Source organism: Bufo gargarizans, chromosome 2 (assembly GCF_014858855.1).
Source record: "Bufo gargarizans isolate SCDJY-AF-19 chromosome 2, ASM1485885v1, whole genome shotgun sequence".
In the NCBI taxonomy this organism is placed as follows: domain Eukaryota; kingdom Metazoa; phylum Chordata; class Amphibia; order Anura; family Bufonidae; genus Bufo; species Bufo gargarizans.
Window position 1 is genome coordinate 49,467,136 of NC_058081.1, and position 21,754 is coordinate 49,488,889.

The window sequence follows — 21,754 nt, forward strand, 5'->3', positions numbered from 1 at the left end:
ATTAGATTTTCTTCTTTTATACCCTTCCTTGCCAGCCACGTTGTGGAGTACTTGGATGCGTGTGATGGAGCATTGTCCTGCATGAAAATCATGTTTTTCTTGAAGGATGCAGACTTCTTCCTGTACCACTGCTTGAAGAAGGTGTCTTCCAGAAACTGGCAGTAGGACTGGGAGTTGAGCTTGACTCCATCCTTAACCCGAAAAGGCCCCACAAGCTCATCTTTGATGATACTAGCCCAAACCAGTACTCCACCTCCACCTTGCTGGCGTCTGAGTCGGACTGGAGCTCTCTGCACTTTACCAATCCAGCCACGGGCCCATCCATCTGGCCCATCAAGACTCACTCTCATTTCATCAGTCCATAAAACCTTAGAAAAATCAGTCTTGAGATATTTCTTGGCCCAGTCTTGACGTTTCAGCTTGTGTGTCTTGTTCAGTGGTGGTCGTCTTTCAGCCTTTCTTACCTTGGCCATGTCTCTGAGTATTGCACACCTTGTGCTTTTGGGCACTCCAGTGATGTTTCAGCTCTGAAATATGGCCAAACTGGTGGCAAGTGGCATCTTGGCAGCTGCACGCTTGACTTTTCTCAGTTCATGGGCAGTTATTTTGCGCCTTGGTTTTTCCACACGCTTCTTGCAACCCTGTTGACTATTTTGAATGAAACGCTTGATTGTTCGATGATCACGCTTCAGAAGCTTTGCAATTTTAAGAGTGCTGCATCACTCTGCAAGATATCTCACTATTTTTGACTTTTCTGAGCCTGTCAAGTCCTTCTTTTGACCCATTTTGCCAAAGGAAAGGAAGTTGCCTAATAATTATGCACACCTGATATAGGGTGTTGATGTCATTAGACCACACCCCTTCTCATTACAGAGATGCACATAACCTAATATGCTTAATTGGTAGTAGGCTTTCGAGCCTATACAGCTTGGAGTAAGACAACATGCATAAAGAGGATGATGTGGTCAAAATACTCATTTGCCTAAAGATTCTGCACTCCCTGTATACTGACTCAGTACACAGAATATTGTCCTCTCGCATTTTGACTCCTGACTCTGATAGAAAGCCCACTGACCCCGAATGTACCCCAGGACTGAATGCACAGGGAAGAGAGGGACCTGTGCCATTATGCTAGTATACAAGACTGGAGAGTTCTGGAATGGAACGGAGCCTGTTTTACTGCCAAGATGCAGGATAAGGCCTCATGCAACATTGTTTCCGTGTCCGTTCCGTTTTTTTTTTGCAGATAGGATGCGGACCCATTCCTTTCAATGGGTCCGCAAAAAATGCGGACAGCACACCGTGTGCTGTCCGCATCAGTATGTCCGTTCCATAGCCCCACAAAAAAAATAGAACATGTCCTATTCTTGTCCGTTTTAAGCATTGTTACAATGGATCCGCAAAAAACATACGGTCGTGTGCAAGAGGCCTAAGACCCAACACTGACATGGCTTCCCTTAAGGATATTTCCTTGGACTGGCGCACACTTCTTTTGCTGAACGGTGAGCCTATTCCTTGCTGGAAGAAAGGACCTCTGGGATCTAGAATCTAACTGAATCCCTAGAAGACTACTCCCAATTTACCAACCACCCCAGGTATTTTTAATACTTACTGGATCTGGATTTTTAGCATGTCGGGAGAATATCCTACCACCAGCAGCTCCTCGAGGTAGGGAACTATTATGATAATCGGACCTTCTTAAATGCATCATGACCTCCGCCATCAGCTTGGAAAAAACTCTCAACGCTTGCGATATTCTGCATGGTAGAGCTCTGAATTTAAAATGCATAATAGTTTCTTATATCTAGACAGCCACTCTGAGGACAGGTGTATTAGCTATGGTAATATGCATCTTTGATATATATTGATGCCAATACACAGTCCTGAAATAGGTATTGAATTCTGGTGGCTATTGATTCCATGTGGAATTTTTGATATGTCAGATACACATTTGAGTCCTTTATGTTTATTATGGTACAAAAGCACCCATTTGCTTTGGTACAAGAAAGAGAGCTGAATAAAATCCTTGTCCAATCTCTTCTTGCGTCACCGGAATAATCACTCCTTTGTCTGTGATTTCTCTTAATAAAGCTCAGAAAAAATAGGTGGTAGGACAGCACCACTTACTTGGAAAAACTCCAAAGATTTTGCGGCGGTGCTCGTGGCGTCAGGTCCCGGCCTCAAAGACCCCCAAGGTTACCATGTAGAAATGAAGAAGGTCACGGCACTCCAAAAGCTTCCTTATTCAATGTTCTTTATTGCACCAAAAATACAGCAGCAACGTTTCGACAATGAAGTCTTTATCAAGCTACATAAAAACTGATAGCTTGATAAAGACTTCATTGTCGAAACGTTGCTGCTGTATTTTTGGTGCAATAAAGAACATTGAATAAGGAAGCTTTTGGAGTGCCGTGACCTTCTTCATTTCTACATCTTAATAAAGCTCATCGTCTTGGAGAACCTGACCCAAGGTCTGTAATCCTGACTTTTATTGGTGGGGGGGGGGGGGGGGTTGCAGCTTAGACGGTAACCTTCTCTTATGATATTTCTTACCCAGGAACTTGCCAATATGCCTTGCCAAGCACGATAGAAAAAAGTAAGCTGTGGCAATAATCAGGCTTACATGATGCAGAAACTTCCCAATGTTTCCTAAGCCAAGCATTTGCTCTCTTGTCCATTGAGTCTTTTAAGGAAGACCCTCAAACGGTAAAGCTGACTTTTTATTAACCACTTCAGCCCCGCTAGCTGAAACCCCCTTCATGACCAGAGCACTTTTTACACTTCGGCACTACACTACTTTCACCGTTTATCGCTCGGTCATGCAACTTACCACCCAAATGAATTTTACCTCCTTTTCTTCTCACTAATAGAGCTTTCATTGGGTGGTATTTTTATTGCTGCTGACATTTTTACTTTTTTTGTTATTAATCGAAATGTAACGATTTTTTTGCAAAAAAATGACATTTTTCACTTTCAGCTGTAAAATTTTGCAAAAAAAACGACATCCATATATAAATTTTTCGCTAAATTTATAGTTCTACATGTCTTTGATAAAAAAAAAATGTTTGGGCAAAAAAAAAATGGTTTGGGTAAAAGTTATAGCGTTTACAAACTATGGTACAAAAATGTGAATTTCCGCTTTTTGAAGCAGCTCTGACTTTCTGAGCACCTGTCATGATTCCTGAGGTTCTACAATGCCCATTTTGGAATGCCCATTTTGGAAAGAAGACACCCCAAGGTATTCCGTAAGGGGCATGGCGAGTTCCTAGAATTTTTTATTTTTTGTCGCAAGTTAGTGGAATATGAGACTTTGTAAGGAAAAAAGAAAAAAATAAGAAAAATCATCATTTTCCGCTAACTTGTGACAAAAAATAAAAAATTCTAGGAACTCGCCGTGCCCCTCACGGAATACCTTGGGGTCTCTTCTTTCCAAAATGGGGTCACTTGTGGCGTAGTTATACTGCCCTGGCAATTTAGGGGCCCAAATGTGTGAGAAGTACTTTGCAATCAAAATGTGTAAAAAATGGCCGGTGAAATCCGAAAGGTGCACTTTGGAATATGTGCCCCTTTGCCCACCTTGGCTGCAAAAAAGTGTCACACATCTGGTATCGCCGTACTCAGGAGAAGTTGGGGAATGTGTTTTGGGGTGCCATTTTACATATACCCATGCTGGGTGAGAGAAATATCTTGGCAAAAGATAACTTTTCCCATTTTTTTATACAAAGTTGGCATTTGACCAAGATATTTATCTCACCCAGCATGGGTATATGTAAAATTACACCCCAAAACACATTGCCCAACTTCTCCTGATTACGGCGATACCACATGTGTGACACTTTTTTGCAGCCTAGATGCGCAAAGGTGCCCAAATTCCTTTTAGGAGGGCATTTTTAGACATTTGGATCCCAGACTTCTTCTCACACTTTCGGGCCCCTAAAAAGCCAGGGCAGTATAAATACCCCACATGTGACCCCACTTTGGAAAGAAGACACCCCAAGGTATTCAATGAGGGGCCTGGCGAGTTCATAGAATTTTTTTTTTTTTGCATAAGTTAGCGGAAATTGATTTTTTTTGTTTTTTTCTCACAAAGTCTCCCTTTCCGCTAACTTAGGACAAAAATTTCAATCTTTCATGGACTCAATATGCCCCTCACGGAATACCTTGGAGTGTCTTCTTTCCGAAATGGGGTCACATGTGGGGTATTTATACTGCCCTGGCTTTTTAGGGGCCCTAAAGCGTGAGAAGAAGTCTGGAATATAAATGTCTAAAAATGTTTACGCATTTGGATTCCGTGAGGGGTATGGTGAGTTCATGTGAGATTTTATTTTTTGACACAAGTTAGTGGAATATGAGACTTTGTAAGAAAAAACAAAAACAAACAAAAATTTCCGCTAACTTGGGCCAAAAAAATGTCTGAATGGAGCCTTACAGGGGGGGGGGGGGGGGGGGGGGATCAATGACAGGGGGGTGATCACCCATATAGACTCCCTGATCACCCCCCCCGTCATTGATCACCCCCCCTGGTAAGGCTCCATTCAGACGTCCGTATGATTTTTATGGATCCATGGATACATGGATCGGATCCGCAAAACACATGCGGACGTCTGAATGGAGCCTTACAGGGGGGTGATCAATGACAGGGGGTGATCAGGGAGTGTATATGGGTGATCACCCCTCTGTCATTGATCACCCCCTGTAAGGCTCCATTCAGACGTCCGCTTGATTTTTACGGATACATGGATCGGATCCGCAAAACACATGCGGACGTCTGAATGGAGCCTTACAGGGGGGTGATCAATGACAGGGGGTGATCAGGGAGTGTATATGGGTGATCACCCCTCTGTCATTGATCACCCCCTGTAAGGCTCCATTCAGACGTCCGCATGATTTTTACGGATCCATGGATACATGGATCGGATCCGCAAAACACATGCGGATGTCTGAATGGAGCCTTACAGGGGGGTGATCAATGACAGGGGGTGATCAGGGCGTGTATATGGGTGATCACCCCTCTGTCATTGATCACCCCCCTGTAAGGCTCCATTCAGACGTCCGCATGATTTTTACGGATCCATGGATACCAAAACACATGCGGACGTCTGAATGGAGCCCTACAGGGGGTGATCAATGACAGGGGGTGATCAGGGAGTGTATATGGGTGATCACCCCTCGGTCATTGATCACCCCCTGTAAGGCTCCATTCAGACGTCCGCATGATTTTTACGGATCCATGGATCGGATCCGCAAAACACATACGGACGTCTGAATGGAGCCTTACAGGGGGGTGATCAATGACAAGGGGGTGATCACCCCATATAGACTCCCTGATCACCCCCCTGTAAGGCTCCATTCAGACGTCCGCATGATTTTTACGGATCCATGGATCGGATCCGCAAAACACATGCGGACGTCTGAATGGAGCCTTACAGGGGGGTGATCAATGACAGGCGGGTGATCACCCATATAGATTCCCTGATCACCCCCTGTCATTGATCACCCCCCTGTAAGGCTCCATTCAGACGTCCGCATGATTTTTACGGATCCATGGATACCAAAACACATGCGGACGTCTGAATGGAGCCCTACAGGGGGGTGATCAATGACACGGGGTGATCAGGGAGTGTATATGGGTGATCACCCGCCTGTCATTGATCACCCCCCTGTAAGGCTCCATTCAGACGTCCGCATGTGTTTTGCGGATCCGATCCATGTATCCATGGATCCGTAAAAATCATACGGACGTCTGAATGGAGCCTTACAGGGGGGTGATCAATGACAGGGGGTGATCAGGGAATCTATATGGGTGATCGCCCGCCTGTCATTGATCACCCCCCTGTAAGGCTCCATTCAGACGTCCGCATGTGTTTTGCGGATCCGATCCATGTATCCGTAAAAATCATACGGACGTCTGAACGGAGCCTGACAGGGGGGTGATCAATGACGGGGGGTGATCAGGGAGTTTATATGGGGTGATCAGGGGTTCATAAAGGGTTAATAAGTGACGGGGGGGTGTAGTGTAGTGTAGTGCGACTTTACTGACCTACCTGTGTCCTCTGGTGGTCGATCCTAACAAAAGGGACCACCAGAGGACCAGGTAGGAGGTATATTAGACGCTGTTATCAAAACAGCGTCTAATATACCTGTTAGGGGTTAAAAAATTCGGATCTCCAGCCTGCCAGCGAGCGATCACCGCTGGCATGCTGGAGATCCACTCGCTTACCTTCCGTTCCTGTGAGCGCGCGCGCCTGTGTGCGCGCGTTCTCAGGAAATCTCGGCTCTCGCGGGAGGACGCGTATATGCGTCCACCCAGAAGAGCAGGGCCGCCGGCAGGACGCAATCCTGCGTACGGCGGTCCTGTAGTGGTTAAAGGGGTTGTCTGGGCTTTTACTATTGATGACCTATCCTCAGGATAGCTCATCAATATCAGATCGGTGGGGGTCCAACACCTGGCACCCCCGCCGATCAGCTGTATGAGGAGACGGCATGCACACGTGCTGTCTCTCTTTGTAACAGCGGATGCTGTGCGCCGCTGTTCCCCTGCTTGCCGCCGCGATACCGGGTGCCGTGTTCAGCTGTTATCTGCTGCCAGTGTTTCCTTTAAGCCCTGGCCACAGCATGCTTGCTGCTTGTTTCCTGCAGCATTTCCTTAAGGGCCGTCGAGCGTCACTTCCTGTGTATTATGGGTTGGATCATGTGACCTCGCCAAGCAACCCTTTCCCAGATGCCTCAGTGTCAAGGTCCTTGTGTCCTGCTAAGGTTCCTAATATCTGCTTGTTTTCCTGACTCGTACTTGTGTTCCTGGATTCTGCTACCAGTTTGATCCCTGCCTGCTTGCCTTGACTCTCCAGTTGCCAACCCGGATTGCCTGACCTGTACTGGCTGCCCTGACCTTTTGCCTGTCTGACATCGCCTCTGCCTCATCCTTTGGTCCTGTACTGTTGCTCCTGGTAAAGCCTGGTGACAACGCCTGTACCTCTCTCAGGTACCTCCCGGTCAGCCTGGACCAGCTGCCTTGTCTGCCTATCCTCCTCAAGAAGTAGAGACCTGGTGTTTCCCTCGGGAAAGTCTATCCCCACCATCAGGGGTACTGTGAAGATCGAGTGGTTCACTTAGACAACACCCTTAGAGGAGTTAGGACACGTGGCACAGTGGGTTTACACTCGCTGGTTGGTGACACTCTTCCTGTTCACCGCTGCTGTCTATGGCAAAGACCCCACCAGGAATATTGTGCCAGTTTCAGAGCTCTGTTCCTGTCGCTCTGTGCGCTGTTCATCCTCTCCTTCTTCCTGCATGACTGCTGAGGAGCTCACAATTTAGGAAAGGAAATCCACCACTTTTCAATGGTTTGCCGCTCCTGCTCCTTCCCATGGTGGCTACCCGGCATCCCCTCTTGTAAGGTGTGCCCCAAACCTCCCCGCTGAAGACTCCTTCCCACCTTCTACATTCCGGAACAGCCGCTGCCTCCCACAGCAGCTACCCATCGTGCCTGCCTACAGGAAGGGGAAACCTTTAAGTAAAAAAGTATTCCCCCCACCCACCGCAACACAGCCCAGCTGCAGCATAAGGGGACATAAGGCTTCTCAGGCTTCAACTGTGAGCAAGACAGGAATGTCAGACTACATAGCAGCTCATAGTGAAGACTTCTAATCTCCAACCATAGCACATAACTGGAGACCCTGTGGCCCCAACCCCAATCCTGGAGAGTACCAAAGCCTTGTCCTATGAATATGAAGCATGAAACGATGAGGAGGAGGTGGATCCTTTTAAGCGATCTTGAAAGTTGCCTTTTCCTGTCCAGATAGAGAATGGCCTCTCAGAGGTAATGGAAAACCCGCTGATCTTCTTGGTGTTTTGGTGTCCACCTGGCCGTGCGAAGCCAAACTGATCCGTCCTGAATTACAATGCAAGTCAATGGGGACGGATCCGTTTGACGTTGACACAATATGGTGCAATTGCAAACGGATCCGTCCCCCATTGACTTTCAATGTAAAGTCAGGAGTCCCTTTTATACCATCGGATCTGAGTTTTCTCCAATTCGATGGTATATTTTAACTTGAAGCGTCCCCATCACCATGGGAACGCCTCTATGTTAGAATATACCATCGGATTTGAGATAGATCGTGAAACTCAGATCCGACAGTATATTCTAACACAGAGGCGTTCCCATGGTGATGGGGACGCTTCAAGTTAGAATATACTAAAAGAACTGTGTACATGACTGCCCTCTGGTGCTGCCAGGCAGCAGGAGGCAGACCCCCCCCCCTGTATTTAACTCATTGGTGGCCAGTGCGGCCCCCTCCCTCCCTTGTAGTTAACACATTGGTGGCCAGTGCGGCCGCCCCCCCCCCCTCTTCTGTAGTACTGTAGATTCATTCTAATTAAAATCTCCCCCCCTATCATTGGTGGCAGCGGAGAGTTCCGATCAGAGTCCCAGTTTAATCGCTGGGGCTCCGATCAGTAACCATGGCAACCAGGACGCTACTGCAGTCCTGGTTGCCATGGTTACCTAGCAATTTTTAGAAGCATTATACTTACCTGCGAGCTGCGATGTCTGTGACTGGCCGGGCGCTCCTCCTACTGGTAAGTGAAAGGTCTGTGTGGCGAATTGCTTATAGCACAGACATGTCACTTACTAGTAGGAGGAGCGCCGGCCGGTCACAGACATCGCAGCTCGCAGGTAAGCATAATGCTTCTAAAAATTGCTAAGTAACCATGGCAACCAGGACTGCAGTAGCGTCCTGGTTGCCATGGTTACCGATCGGAGCCCCAGCGATTAAACTGGGACTCCGATCGGAACTCTCCGCTGCCACCAATGATAGGGGGGAATTTTAATTAGGGGGGTGGCCACCAATGTGTTAACTACCGTGTTTTTTCACGGACCCATTGACTTGAATGGGTCCGTGAACCGTTCTCCGTCAAAAAAATAGGACAGGTCCTATTTTTTTGACGGACAGGAAACACGGATCACGTCTACGGCTTCAAAACGGTGCATTTTCCGATTTTTCCATCATCGAAAGTCAATGGGTCCGTGAAAAAAAACGGAAAACGGCACAAGGGCCACGGATGCCCACAACGGTCGTGTGCATGAGGCCTTTATCTTAAAGACTTTTTCAGCACCCCACAGATTAGAACCTGGGTGGGCACCGCTATGTGACATGGCACACTCCTATGTAGTGTATTCTTATATATATATATATCTCTGATTTGCAACCACAATGCTGTTTCATTGGTCGGTAGTTATTTCACATTAACATATAGCTATGAGTAAGAGCGACTGACAGCCGAAATGCGTCAGCTGAGCTGTACATGTTATGTTTGCCGGTGACAATTTTTAACAATGTGAAATAAAAATTTGGGATTTTTAATGGTGGTGTGCTGCATTGTTTGATTTTGCCCAATAATCCCGAACTGGACTTATTTAGTTGTATGTCAAGTTAAAGGCTCAAAGGGGTTTATTACAACAATTTATCCACAGGATATTAAGTGAGTGATCGGTGGGGATATGACTGCTGGGGCCCCCACCAAGCATGAGAACAGGACCCCGTGCTCTCCCGTTTCAATGGATTGGCAGTCATGTATGTTGCTGCTCTGTTCAGCTTTATGGGTCTGCTGGAGAGCGCCATGCGCTTGTACTTGGCTGTATACTGTATGCAGTACATGATTATGGAAGCTGGCCAAGCAGCTGGGCACCTGGCAATCAGAGACACTGAGGACCCTCAAGAGAAGGTAATAGCGGTATTCACCTTCTCTCTTCCCACATATACAGAACTCAAAGAATATGTGATGCTGACCAAAACTAAAAAGATAAAAATAATTAACTGCTCCCCCCAAAACAACCCACCTTTCCCAATGCAAACCACCTCATAGTGCTACCCCTGACATAATTACCCAGAAAAAAGACACGTAACAAATAAAAATGCAGGGTACAGAGAGATGTTATTAACAGAAATATTAACTGAAGAGTAAAATTATACTTAAAAATACTAGAAAAATGGATTAGTCACAGTGAAGACGGTGCAAATTTTCACCAACACATACAAACACACGATAAGGGTACATTCACACAACCATATAATTTTATCCGCATTTTGTGGAATAGATGCATATCCAGTCATTCCCATGTGTGAATAAAATGTGCGGACAACATTTAGTATATGTGCGGACAACATTTAGTATATGTGCGGACAACATTTAGTATGTTGTCCGCATCCGTGTTTCCGCATTTCTTGTCCACATAAATATGAAGCTTGTACTACTATTGTCCGAACAGAGATCGGTCCACAGCCCCATTCAAGTCAATGGATCCGCAAATTGCAGAAGACATACAGAAACCATTCTGTATGTCATTTGTTTTTTGCGGATCCGTTTCCGTGTAATTGAAGTCCTTGCCCCCTGATCTTGGTGCAAAATATTCTGATATATTACTATTGCAAAATGCGGAAATACGAAACGGATGCGGAAACACAACAGAAACAAATTAAGGACACACGGTTCCGTTATTTACGGACCGCAAAGCGGGAAAGGATTACACAGGGTCGTATAAATGTACCCTTAACCAGCGTTTGGACCTGAACCAGGTCTAACAGAATTTTTCAGTTTATTTGGACTTTCACAGGAAATGAACTTGTGTTTCTGACCTGGTATCAAAATCAGAATCAGACCCTCCCCCGTCTTCTGCAGGGCTCCGCATGGCCTTCCTCCTGTGCAGCACTGTAGAAGACAACAGTGGTGACTGCTCCTCATCCTCGTCAGTCAGGACTCTGTTGGAATCTTCTGAAATAAGAAAGTAAGAACTCCGTAGTGAAAGAAGGGAACATTACGTACACACATCCTGTTCATAGTCCTACATCTACGTAGGAGATTCTCATTAGGACAACACAGGATTGGAATAAGTGTGATCGTCAGTGGTCCAACCACTGGTCTCCCAACCCACCCCTGATCATGAGAAGGGTGGTCCCAACTGCCACTCCATTCAGCTCTATGGCACTGCTGGGACTAGCTGGCTTTTACACAGCTTTCTCCAGCAGACCTATACAGCTGAATGGTGCGTTCACAAAGGTCCATTCAGAAAGGGCAGGCACTAGTCAAACCACTGCTGATCAGACAGATTGGGGCTAAGCTGTTGCAATGGGAGAGCCCCTTTAAAGGGGGTTTCCAACAAAATACATTAATACTTTATGCATCATCAATGTCTGATTGGTGAGTACCCAACCACTGCGGCCCTCACAGAGGCCTAGAACATATGGGTCCTTCTTTCAAAGAAGTTACCACTCCAAACCTACTGCTGTGTTTCAGAAAGGGGGCTGTTGAGGGAAACAAGCCCCAGCGTACATGTTCCCATAGACATCATTGGGAGGTCCTCACCAACGGCATACATAATCACTGTCCACACTTTAACATTCTGGTTGGAGCTCAGGCTTTCTAATACAGCCTCCGTCCTCTTTCAGGATTAGGCTCCTTTCACACCTGCGTTCAGGTGTCCGCTCGTGAGGTCCGGTATGAAGGGGCTCACAAGCGGCCCTGAACGCAGCCGTCTGGCCCTAATGCATTCTTAGTGGAGGCGGATCCACTGAGAATGCATCCGCCTGCCAGCGCTCAGCCTCCGCTCCGCTTAGTGAGCGGACACCTGAACGCTGCAAGCAGCATTCGGGTGTCCGCCTGGCCGTGCGGATCCGTTCCGACTTACAATGTAAGTCAATGGGGACGGATCCGCTTGAAGATGACACCATATGGCTCAATCTTCAAGCGGATCCGTCCCCCATTGACTTTCAATGTAAAGTCGGAACGGATCCGCTCAGGCTACTTTCAGACTTAGAACATTTTTCTAAGTTCTAATGCAGACGGATCCGTTCTGAAAGGAGCCACCGTCTGCATTAATATGAGCGGATCCGTTCAGAACGGATCCGATCGAACGCAGGTGTGAAAGTAGCCTTACTTACCCTTGGTGAACCTTCTCTTCTTAGTGACTGGAGAGACCCTGGGTGAGTGAGTCCTTCTCCTCTCCTTTGCCCTTCGTGTGCTTGGTGTAGCAGGACCAGACTCCATGTCGATACCCAGTGACTTTCTATATGCATGAAGCGGCGCCCAAATTTCATTGCCTTCATTATTAACGCTCAAAGCCTCTTCGGGTGGAATGCACTGCTGGCACGTCTCCTCAAGGTAGTGTAAGCTGGAAAAGATGGTGGTGCGCAGTGGAAGATTTAAACTCATTACCAAATTATTGCTGATTTCCTTTGTATTAGGTTCCTATAAAACTTGTATAAGTGGAAAATGCTTTATTTCAATAATGACTGGGCAGAAAATCTGTCCATAATCTGCAGTCCATCAATGGCCATCAAGTGGTCCATCTCTAGCTGCATCTCTAGATTTAAATTTTTTATACTTTTTGCTAAAATATAAATTAGGCATTTGGTGCAACAAGGGTGGCTAAAGCCCGCGACTTTCTGTGGTTATCCCCTCCCCAGCTTCTTTGATTGACACGGCCAGTTAGCAGCAACATAATCTCACCTAGCCCTGTGTACTTGTGCATGCACCTTTGTTTCTTATACTAAGGGCTCATGCACACAACCGTTTTTCGGGTCCGCATCCGAGCCGCAGTTTTTGCAGCTCGGGTGCGGACCCATTCATTTCAGTGTTGCCGCAAACAGCACTCCGTGTGCTGTCCGCATCCGTTGCTCCGTTCCGAGGCCCCACAAAAATAAAAATAGCATATCCTATTCTTGTCCGTTTTGTGGACAAGAATAGGCATGTCTACAACGGGCCGTCTGTTCCGTTCCGCAAATTGCGGAAGGCACATGGGCGGATTCCGTTATTTGCAGATCCGCGGTGTGCGAACTGCAAAAAACGGCAGTCGTGTGCATGTAGCCTTATGCACATGCGGTACAGCCCTGATTTTCACCCGGGCATTGGAGAGGGGATCAGTCCCCCTAAAGTTGGGGAGAAAAAACTAGTTAAAATAAAGATTTGTATAATTAAAAAATTTTTACGTAAAAAAAATAAAAATAAAGTGTTCTTTTCCCATAATTAAGTAAAAAAAATTGTAAAAGATGAAAAAAAAAAAAAGTGTTCTTCACCCATAATTAAGTAATAAGAAAATTGTAAAAAAAAAAAAAAAAAAGGTAGAAGAAGAAAAGTAGACATTAGGTATCGCTGCATCCGTATTGACCGACTCTATAAAAATGGCAACACAAAAACATGAAATGTTTCTTTTGAAAAATGCTCTTACTGAGTAAAACGCAACAAAAATAAAAAAAATTGCCACATTAGGTATCGCTGCGTCCGCAACAACCTGCTCTATAAACATATCACATAAACTACCCCCTAACGTGAATGCTGTAAAAAATTAATAAAAAAAACTATGACAAAACAGCCATTTATTGTCACATTGCCTCACAAAAAGTGTAATACCACATTATCAGAACGACATATGTCTCCCAAAATGGTACCAATCAAACAGTCATCTCATCCCACAAAAAATGAGACCCTACCTAAGACCATCACTCAAAGGTAAAATAAATATAGCTCTCGGAGAATGGCAACAAAAATATATTTTTGTCAAAAATGCTTTTACTGTGTAAAACTTAATGAAAATAAAAATAGACACATTAGTTATTGTTGCGTCTGAAATAACCTACCCTACAAAAATATCACATGACCTAGCCATTCAGGAAAATGCTGAAAAAATAAATAAATAGAAACTGTGACAGGTTATTTTTTGTCACCTCACCTTACAAAATGCGTAATATCGAGTCATCAAAAAGTAATATGTACCCCAAAATTGTTCCAATTAAAACGTCACCTCATCCCGCAAAAAAATTTACCCTGACGTAAGACAATCGCTTAAACAAAATGGGGTCACTTTTTGAGGGTTTCCACTGTAGGGGTACGTCAGAGTCTCTTCAAATACAAAATGGTGCCCAAAAAATACATTCTAGCAAAATCTGCCTCCAAAATCCAAATGGCGCTCCTTTCATTCTGACCACTGCCACGTGCCCATAGAGCAGTGTACCACCATATATAGGGTATTTCTGCAAACTGCAGAATCAGAGTAATGCATATTGAGGTTTATTTTGTTGTTAACCTTTGCTATGTTGCAAGAAAAAATGTATTAACATGAAAAAAAATGCAAAATAAAAATGCAATTTTGCCTCCATTTCGTTTAATTCTTGTGGAACACCTAAAGGGTTAAAGTTTGTAACATCAGTTTTGAATAATTGGAGGGGTGTCGTTTCTAAAATAGGGGTCATTTATGGGTGGTTTCCATTATGTAAGCCCCTCAAAATCACTTTCTATCTGAATTGGTGCTTAAAAAATGGTTTTGGAAATTTTCTTGAAAATTTGAAAAACGGCTTCTAAACTTCTAACATCCTAAAAAAATAAAATGACATTTACAAAATGATGCCAACATAAAGCAGACATATGGGGAATGATGGATGATAACCATTTTATAAGGCATTACTATCGGTCTTAAAAGAATAAAAAAAATTGATTTAAAAAAAAAAAAAAAATAATGGAAAAATATATTGACTCAAATTTACCACCGTCAAAGTACAATGTGTCACGAGAAAACATTCTCAGTATGGCTTGGATAAGTGTTCCAAAGTTATTACCACATAAAGTGGCACATGTAAGAATTACAAAAGATTGTCCATAGTGTCCAAAATCCTATATATATATATATATATATATATATATATATATATATATATATATATATATATATATATATATATAATATAGAAGCCTATAGGCAACATATCCCAAGGCAATGATAGACCTGACACACAGGATAGACCAGTGATGGTGAACCTTTTACAGACCGAATGCCCAAACCGCAACCCAAAACCCACTTTATCTCAAAGTGCCAACAAAGCAATTTACGGTGAATACTACAGTCCAGTAAGGTATATCTTCCATGTACTTTATCATTTAACTATAATAGCGTGGCCTGCATTCAGTGCGCTGCCTGTGCTGTTCATAGCACACCCTGCGCTGATGAATGGCAGGTAAGGTCTAAGGCATACTGGTACTCCATAGACTTTTTCCAGAGTACAGGTGCCCACAGAGAGGGCTCCGAGTGCCACCTCTGGCACCCGTGCCATAGCTTAGCCACCACTGGGATAGACCATCGGCAGAGGTCCTCTGCACCCCCACTGATCTGCTTCCTGGTTACTTGAGGATCCCCTGAAGGTGGAAACCGTTATACTTACAGTGCAGCTTTGTCTTGTTTAAGAAGTTTTGGGGAGAATTCACTTAATACATCGAGGAAAAGGAGGTTCTGTGGAGACCAGGGATCACCGGGGGAGGAGCGCAGGGAAAACTTTATACCTTCTCTAGAAGAAGAAAACACAAATGTACTGGATAAGAGGTAGAAGCAGCAATATAAAGCAGCCATCTACTAGTATGAGGTCTTGTGTCAGCCGCCATTGTATTTCGAGCATTCCGTTCATGAAGCAGGAGGATCAGGATGAGCGGGTTCTAAGTCTCTCAAACAGCAGCGTATGTGAAACTGTGAACATCAGCAGCACTGCTACATCTGCAATGTACATTCACACATTTCACAGCTTTACCTTATTTGCCCACTAGGTGGCGCAATAAGTATTTATATACACTGAACAAAAATATAAACACAACACGTTCGTTTTGCTCCCATTTTGCATGAGCTGAACTCAAAGATATGAAACATTTTCTACATACACAAAAGACCCATTACTCTGAAATATTGTTCACAAATCTGTCTAAATCTGTGTTAGTGAGAACTTCTCCTTCGCCTCGATAATCCATCCCACATCACAGGTGTGGCATATCAAGGTGCTGATTAGACAGCATGAATATTGCACAGGTGTGCCTTAGACTGCTCACAATAAAAGGCCACCCTGAGATCTGCAGTTTGATCACACAGCACAATGCCACAGGTGTCGCAACGTTTGAGGGAGCGTGCAACTGGCATGCTGACTGCAGGAATGTCTACCAGAGCTGTTGCCCGTGCAATGAATGTTCATTTCTCTACCATAAGCCGTCTCCAAAGGCGTTTCTGAGAATTTGGCAGTACATCCAACCGACCTAACCGCAGACCACGTGTAACAACACCAGCCCAGGACCTCCACATCCAGCATGTTCACCTCCATGATCTTCTGAGACCAGCCACCCGGACAGCTGCAGCAACAACCTGTTTGCATAACCAAAGAGTTTCTACACAAACTTTCAGAAACCGTCTCAGGGAAGCTCATCTGCATGCTCGCCGTCCTCATCGGGGTCTGGACCTGACTGCAAATGCTCACATTCGATGGCGTCTGGCATGTTGGAGAGGCGTTCTGTTCACGGATGAGTCCCGGTTTTCACTGTTGAGGGCAGATGGCAGACTGTGTGTGTGGGTAAAACGGTTTGCTGATGTCAACGTTGTGGATCGAGTGGCCCATGGTGGTGGTGGGGTTATGGTATGGGCAGGCATATGTTATGGACAACGAACACAGGTGTATTTTATTGATGGCATTGTGAATGCAGAGATCCCGTGACGAGATCCTGAGGCCCATTGTTGTACCATTCATCCACGACCATCACCTCATGATAATGCACGGCCCCATATTGCAAGGATCTGTACACAATTCCTGGAAGCTGAAAACATCCCAGTTCTGCATGGTCAGCATACTCACCGGACATGTCACCCAATGAGCATGTTTGGGATGCTCTGGATTGGCTTATACGACAGCGTGTTCCAGTTCCTGCCAATATTCTGCAACTTCGCACAGCTACTGAAGAGGAGTGGGCCAACATTCCACAGGCCACAATCAACAACCAGATCAACTCTATGCGACGGAGAGGTGTTGCACTGCGTGAGACATTTCAGAGTGGCCTTTTATTGTGGGCAGTCTAAGGCACACCTGTGCAATATTCATGCTGTTTAATCAGCACCTTGATATGCCACACCTGTGATGTGGGATGGATTATCGAGGCGAAGGAGAAGTTCTCACTAACACAGATTTAGACAGATTTGTGAACAATATTTGAGAGTAATGGGTCTTTTGTGTATGTAGAAAATGTTTCAGATCTTTGAGTTCAGCTCATGCAAAATGGGAGCAAAACTGAAAGTGTTGTGTTTACATTTTTGTTCAGTGTAAAAGCATCTGTAGGATACCTGAGGAACGCCATTCTCACAGATGGACGCAAGCTACTGTATGTAGCACTCAGCCCCATGCACTGCAGAGATGGCCAGGGACATGGCTGTGGGATTGAGCAAAACTATAATGGACAATCACTACCAGAACTTCCCGAAATCAATGCCTTTCCCTTTCAATTCCAAACAGACCTGTCTCTCCAGTGAAGAGCTCTGGTGCCCTTATTCTTGCCGTTTGGCATATGTGCTGGGTAAGCTTCTGATACATACGCTAAATGTATTCATAACGTCCTGCTCACCGGATGTGTACAGAATAGGGTAGCCTGCGGGGCTGTTCCATCCAGGGAACAAAAAATGTACACCATATGGTGTGTGTGTTATATTTTTTTTATATATATATATATATATATATATATATTTTTTTTTTTATTATAAAACTCTCTCTATACACACACATGGGAGCCTATAGGCCAGTGATGGCGAACCTTTTAGAGACCGAGTGCCCAAACTGCAACCCTACCACCCACTTATTTATCGCAAAGTGCCAAGACTACAATGGCAATGAATACCAATATAGTATATCTTCAATGTAATTTATCATTTATCTATAATAGCTAAATAAAAGTCTAAGGCATATTGGTACACCATAGACTTTTACCAGGGTGCGAGTGCCCACAGAGAGGGCTCTGAGTGCCGCCTCTGGCACCCGTGCCATAGGTTCACCACCACTGCTATAGGCAATATATGCCAAGGTATAGATTTTTTGCGCTCTTACACCAAGTTTTTACTGATAAGTTTTTACTATTTTTAGATTTTTTAAATAAATGGAGAAGCACAGTGAAAATAAAAATGTCTGTAACAAAAGTAGCATATATGATATAAAGAACTAAATAAGCTGGTGAATAATATTTTATGATTGAAGACAATGCGATGGGAAGGATGAGAGTCCACACTGGCCGGCTTATGTCAGTGGCAGCAGGAGCTCCCAGTTAGGGTACATTTCACACCACTGTATTTCTGGGTCCACATCCGTTCCACAATTTTGTATTCCCATTAATTTCAATGGGGATGCAAAAGATGCGGACAGCCCACCATGTGCTGTCCGCATCCGTAGTTTCATTCCGCGGCCACACAAGAAAGATAGAGCATGTCGTATTCTTGTCCGCAATCACAGACAGGAATAGCCATTTCTATCATAGGGCTGGCCATGTGGGTTCTTAAAAAAATCAGAACACATAGCCAGTACTCGTGTTTTGCAGTTCGCAAATTGCGGAGACACAGGTACACAACTTACGGTTCTGTGACAGTACCCTTACAGAGACACTAACCTCATGAGTGCTGATAACAATGTATTGTATGTGGACAGCTGCCCACCACACCTATATGAGCCTACTGGACCCCTCACTCTACAACCACGGGTGACAACATGGAGTCGGGCCCCTTCTGTAGCCCCACTTTCCTGGGACAGTTTCTGAATGTGTGCCCATTTTCCCCAACACTCATTTATGATACTTTATGCTCTAAAGTATTCCCTTTCTGGTCAGCAGTTATCAAGTTTCTAAGTGACCACTTTGAAGTTTCCAAAACTGATTTCTCTACAGTAATATGAATGATATTATACAAGGTTCTCATGAGATTTCCCACAGGTCTGTCTCTTCTGTGCAGGTAAGGTGGTGGCGATGGCCTGGAAATCCACCGATGGTCCTACGCTGGGTAATAAGTAGATTCCACTATCTAAGACAGGCATCCTCAAACTGCGGCCCTCCAGCTGTTGTAAAACTACAACTCCCACAATGCCCTGCTGTAGGATGATTCCTGTAGGCTGTTCGGGCATGCTGGGAGTTGTAGTTTCACAGCAGTTGGAGTGCTGCAGATTGCTGATCCCTCTCCTGGCAGCATATCCTTTTAAGTTACTTAAAATGAATGATACAATATATAACAGCAATTGTACAGCAGTCTGTAAGAATCTTTTTTTGTTATGTATGAGATTTATAATAAAATAAATCATTACCCTTCACTGGAAATAAGGGGCAACCATGAAAAACAGCCCCGTACTATTAGCCCTCCTCCACCACATCTAGCGGTAGGCACCATGTATTCTGGTAGGTAACTCTCCATAGACATCCCCCTAATCCAGATTCATTATCAGACAGTGAGAGAGGATTCCTCCCCAGAGGATGGCTCCACGGTCCAGTGACCACGCGCTTCAAATGCTGCTGAATGTCCAAGGTGAACATCGAAACCAGTTTCCCAAGCTCTTAAATGTAAAGAAGCTCTTACATAGGAGAACAAAAGCTGGCTCTCTAGTGCCTCCTACTGGATGGTATAATACAGGTATAGACACCTCTGAACAGTAATTTCTGTCCATACTCGGCCCCGTTCTTCCACTGTGCATCTGCAATCTGGCCCTAGAATGCATTGACAGTACTCATATCCACATACAAAGTGCTGATCAGTGCTGTGACCGGCCGGGCGCTCCTCCTACTGGTTAGTGAAAGGTCTGTGCTATAAGCAATGCGCCGCACAGACCTTTCACTTACCAGTAGGAGGAGCTCTCGGCCGGTCACAGACAGCGCAGTATAATGCTTCTAAAATTGCTAAGTAACCATGGCAGCCAGGACTGCAGTAGCGTCTTGGCTGCCATGGTAACCGATCAGAGCCCCAGCGATTAAACTGGGACTCCGATCGGAATTCTCCGCTGCCACCAATGATGGGGGGGGGAATTTTAATTAGGGGGGAAGGGGAGAGGGGAGGCCGCACTTGCCACCAATAAATATAATACTGCTGAGGGAGGGGGGCTGCACTGGCCACCAATGAATATAATACTGTGGGGAGGGAGGGGGGACCGCACTGGCCACCAATTAACCCCTCAGGTGCCCAGCAGTGGGCATTTATTACTCAGTTCTCAGTATATTCTAACTTGAAGCGTCCCCATCACCATGGGAACGCCTCTGTGTTAGAATATACTGTCGGATCTGAGTTTCACGATCTAACTCAAATCCGATAGTATATTCTAACATAGAGGCGTTCCCATGGTGATGGGGATGCTTCAAGTTAAAATATACCATCGGATTGGAGAAAACTCCGATTTGATGGTATATTAATAGGGACTCCTGACTTCACATTGAAAGTCAATGGGGGACGGATCCGTTTGCAATTGCACCATATTGTGTCAATGTCAAACGGATCCGTCCCCATTGACTTGCATTGTAAGTCAGGACGGATCCATTTGGCTCCGCACGGCCAGGCGGACACCCGAACGCTTCAAACTGCGTTCGGGTGTCCGCCTGCTGAGCGGAACGGAGGCCAAACGGTGCCAAACTGAGGCATTCTGAGCGGTTCCGCATCCACTCAGAATGCATTGGGGCTGGACGGATCCGTTCAGGGCCGCTTGTAAGAGCCTTGAAACGGAACTCACAAGCGGAACCCCAAATGCAAGTGTGAAAGTAGCCTTACTGAGGAGATATCACACTTGGAAGGGTATGTGGTTACTTAGATACATTACATACTATTTGGCATTCATTGGTAGGGTAGGGATACTGTCTCTGTTGTATAATAGGGCTTGTTTTGCACATTTTGCACTTTATATGTATTGATGCCCACCCAACAGGCTAAGGCTACTTTCACATTTGCGTTCAGAGCGGATCCGTCTGAGACTGATCCGCTCATATAATGCAGACGATGGATCCGTTCGGAACGGATCCGTCTGCATTATATTGTAAAAAAAAAAAAATCTAAGTGTGAAAGTAGCCGCAGACGGATCCGTCCAGACTTTACATTAAAAGTCAATGGGGGACGGATCCGTTTGAAAATTGAGCCATATTGTGTCACATTCAAACGGATCCGTCCCCATTGACTTCCATTGTAAGTCTGGACGGATCCGTTTGCCTCCACACGGCCAGGCGGACACCCGAACGCTGCAAGCAGCGTTCATTTGTCCGCCTGCTGAGCGGAGCGGAGCCCAAACGCTGCCAGACTGATGCATTCTGAGTGGATCCGCATCCACTCAGAATGCATTAGGGCTGTACAGATCCGTTCGGGGCCGCTTGTGAGAGCCTTTAAACGGAACTCACAAGCGGAGCCCCGAACGCAAATGTGAAAGTAGCCTAAGTGTCCTCTCTCTATATTTTTCCTACCGTCATACCCATGATTTACATCCCCCAGGTATGTACCGCACTTAGTATTTATACGTTTGTCATCTCTTTGTTGGATGTTTTTTAATGTTTCAATAAAATGTTAATTTTTTATAGCTAATTAGCCTCAGTGTTTTGTTGTAGGTTGTTTCTTATAGCAGACACCCGCAACTACCCCCTCAGATGCCGTGGTCAATCCTGACCATGGTATCTGAGCGCGTGAAACACTGAGTGTATAATTCATACCTCGCGCAGATAGTGACGTCACTATACAGACTACGGTGAGTAGTGGGTACCAAAATTCAAATCTACGCGTTTCGGACAGTACGCTGTCCGTCAGGAAAAAGGAGATTTTTTTTTTGTGAAACTCACCTGTAAAATATTTTTCTTGTCTTTTCCATTGGGGAACACAGACCATGGGTATAGCTTAGGCTACCACTAGGAGGAGACATTATGCAAAAAAGAAAAAAAAACTGCTCCTCCTCCACTGACTATACCCCCATGCTCA

At 45.2% G+C, this 21,754-nt stretch overlaps 1 protein-coding gene across 1 annotated transcript in view; it reads right to left on the reverse strand.

Moving 5' to 3' along the window:
- The window catches only part of STAG3 (stromal antigen 3), a 299,481-nt gene that overhangs the window by 19,023 nt on the left and 258,704 nt on the right, over positions 1-21,754 (reverse strand). Inside the window, exons 28-30 of the mRNA XM_044278889.1 lie at positions 15,210-15,332; positions 11,940-12,169; positions 10,638-10,773 (exon numbers count right to left, since the gene is read on the reverse strand). Of these exons, the coding sequence (XP_044134824.1) occupies positions 10,638-10,773; positions 11,940-12,169; positions 15,210-15,332 (489 nt within the window). The remainder of the gene's footprint in view (positions 1-10,637; positions 10,774-11,939; positions 12,170-15,209; positions 15,333-21,754) is intronic.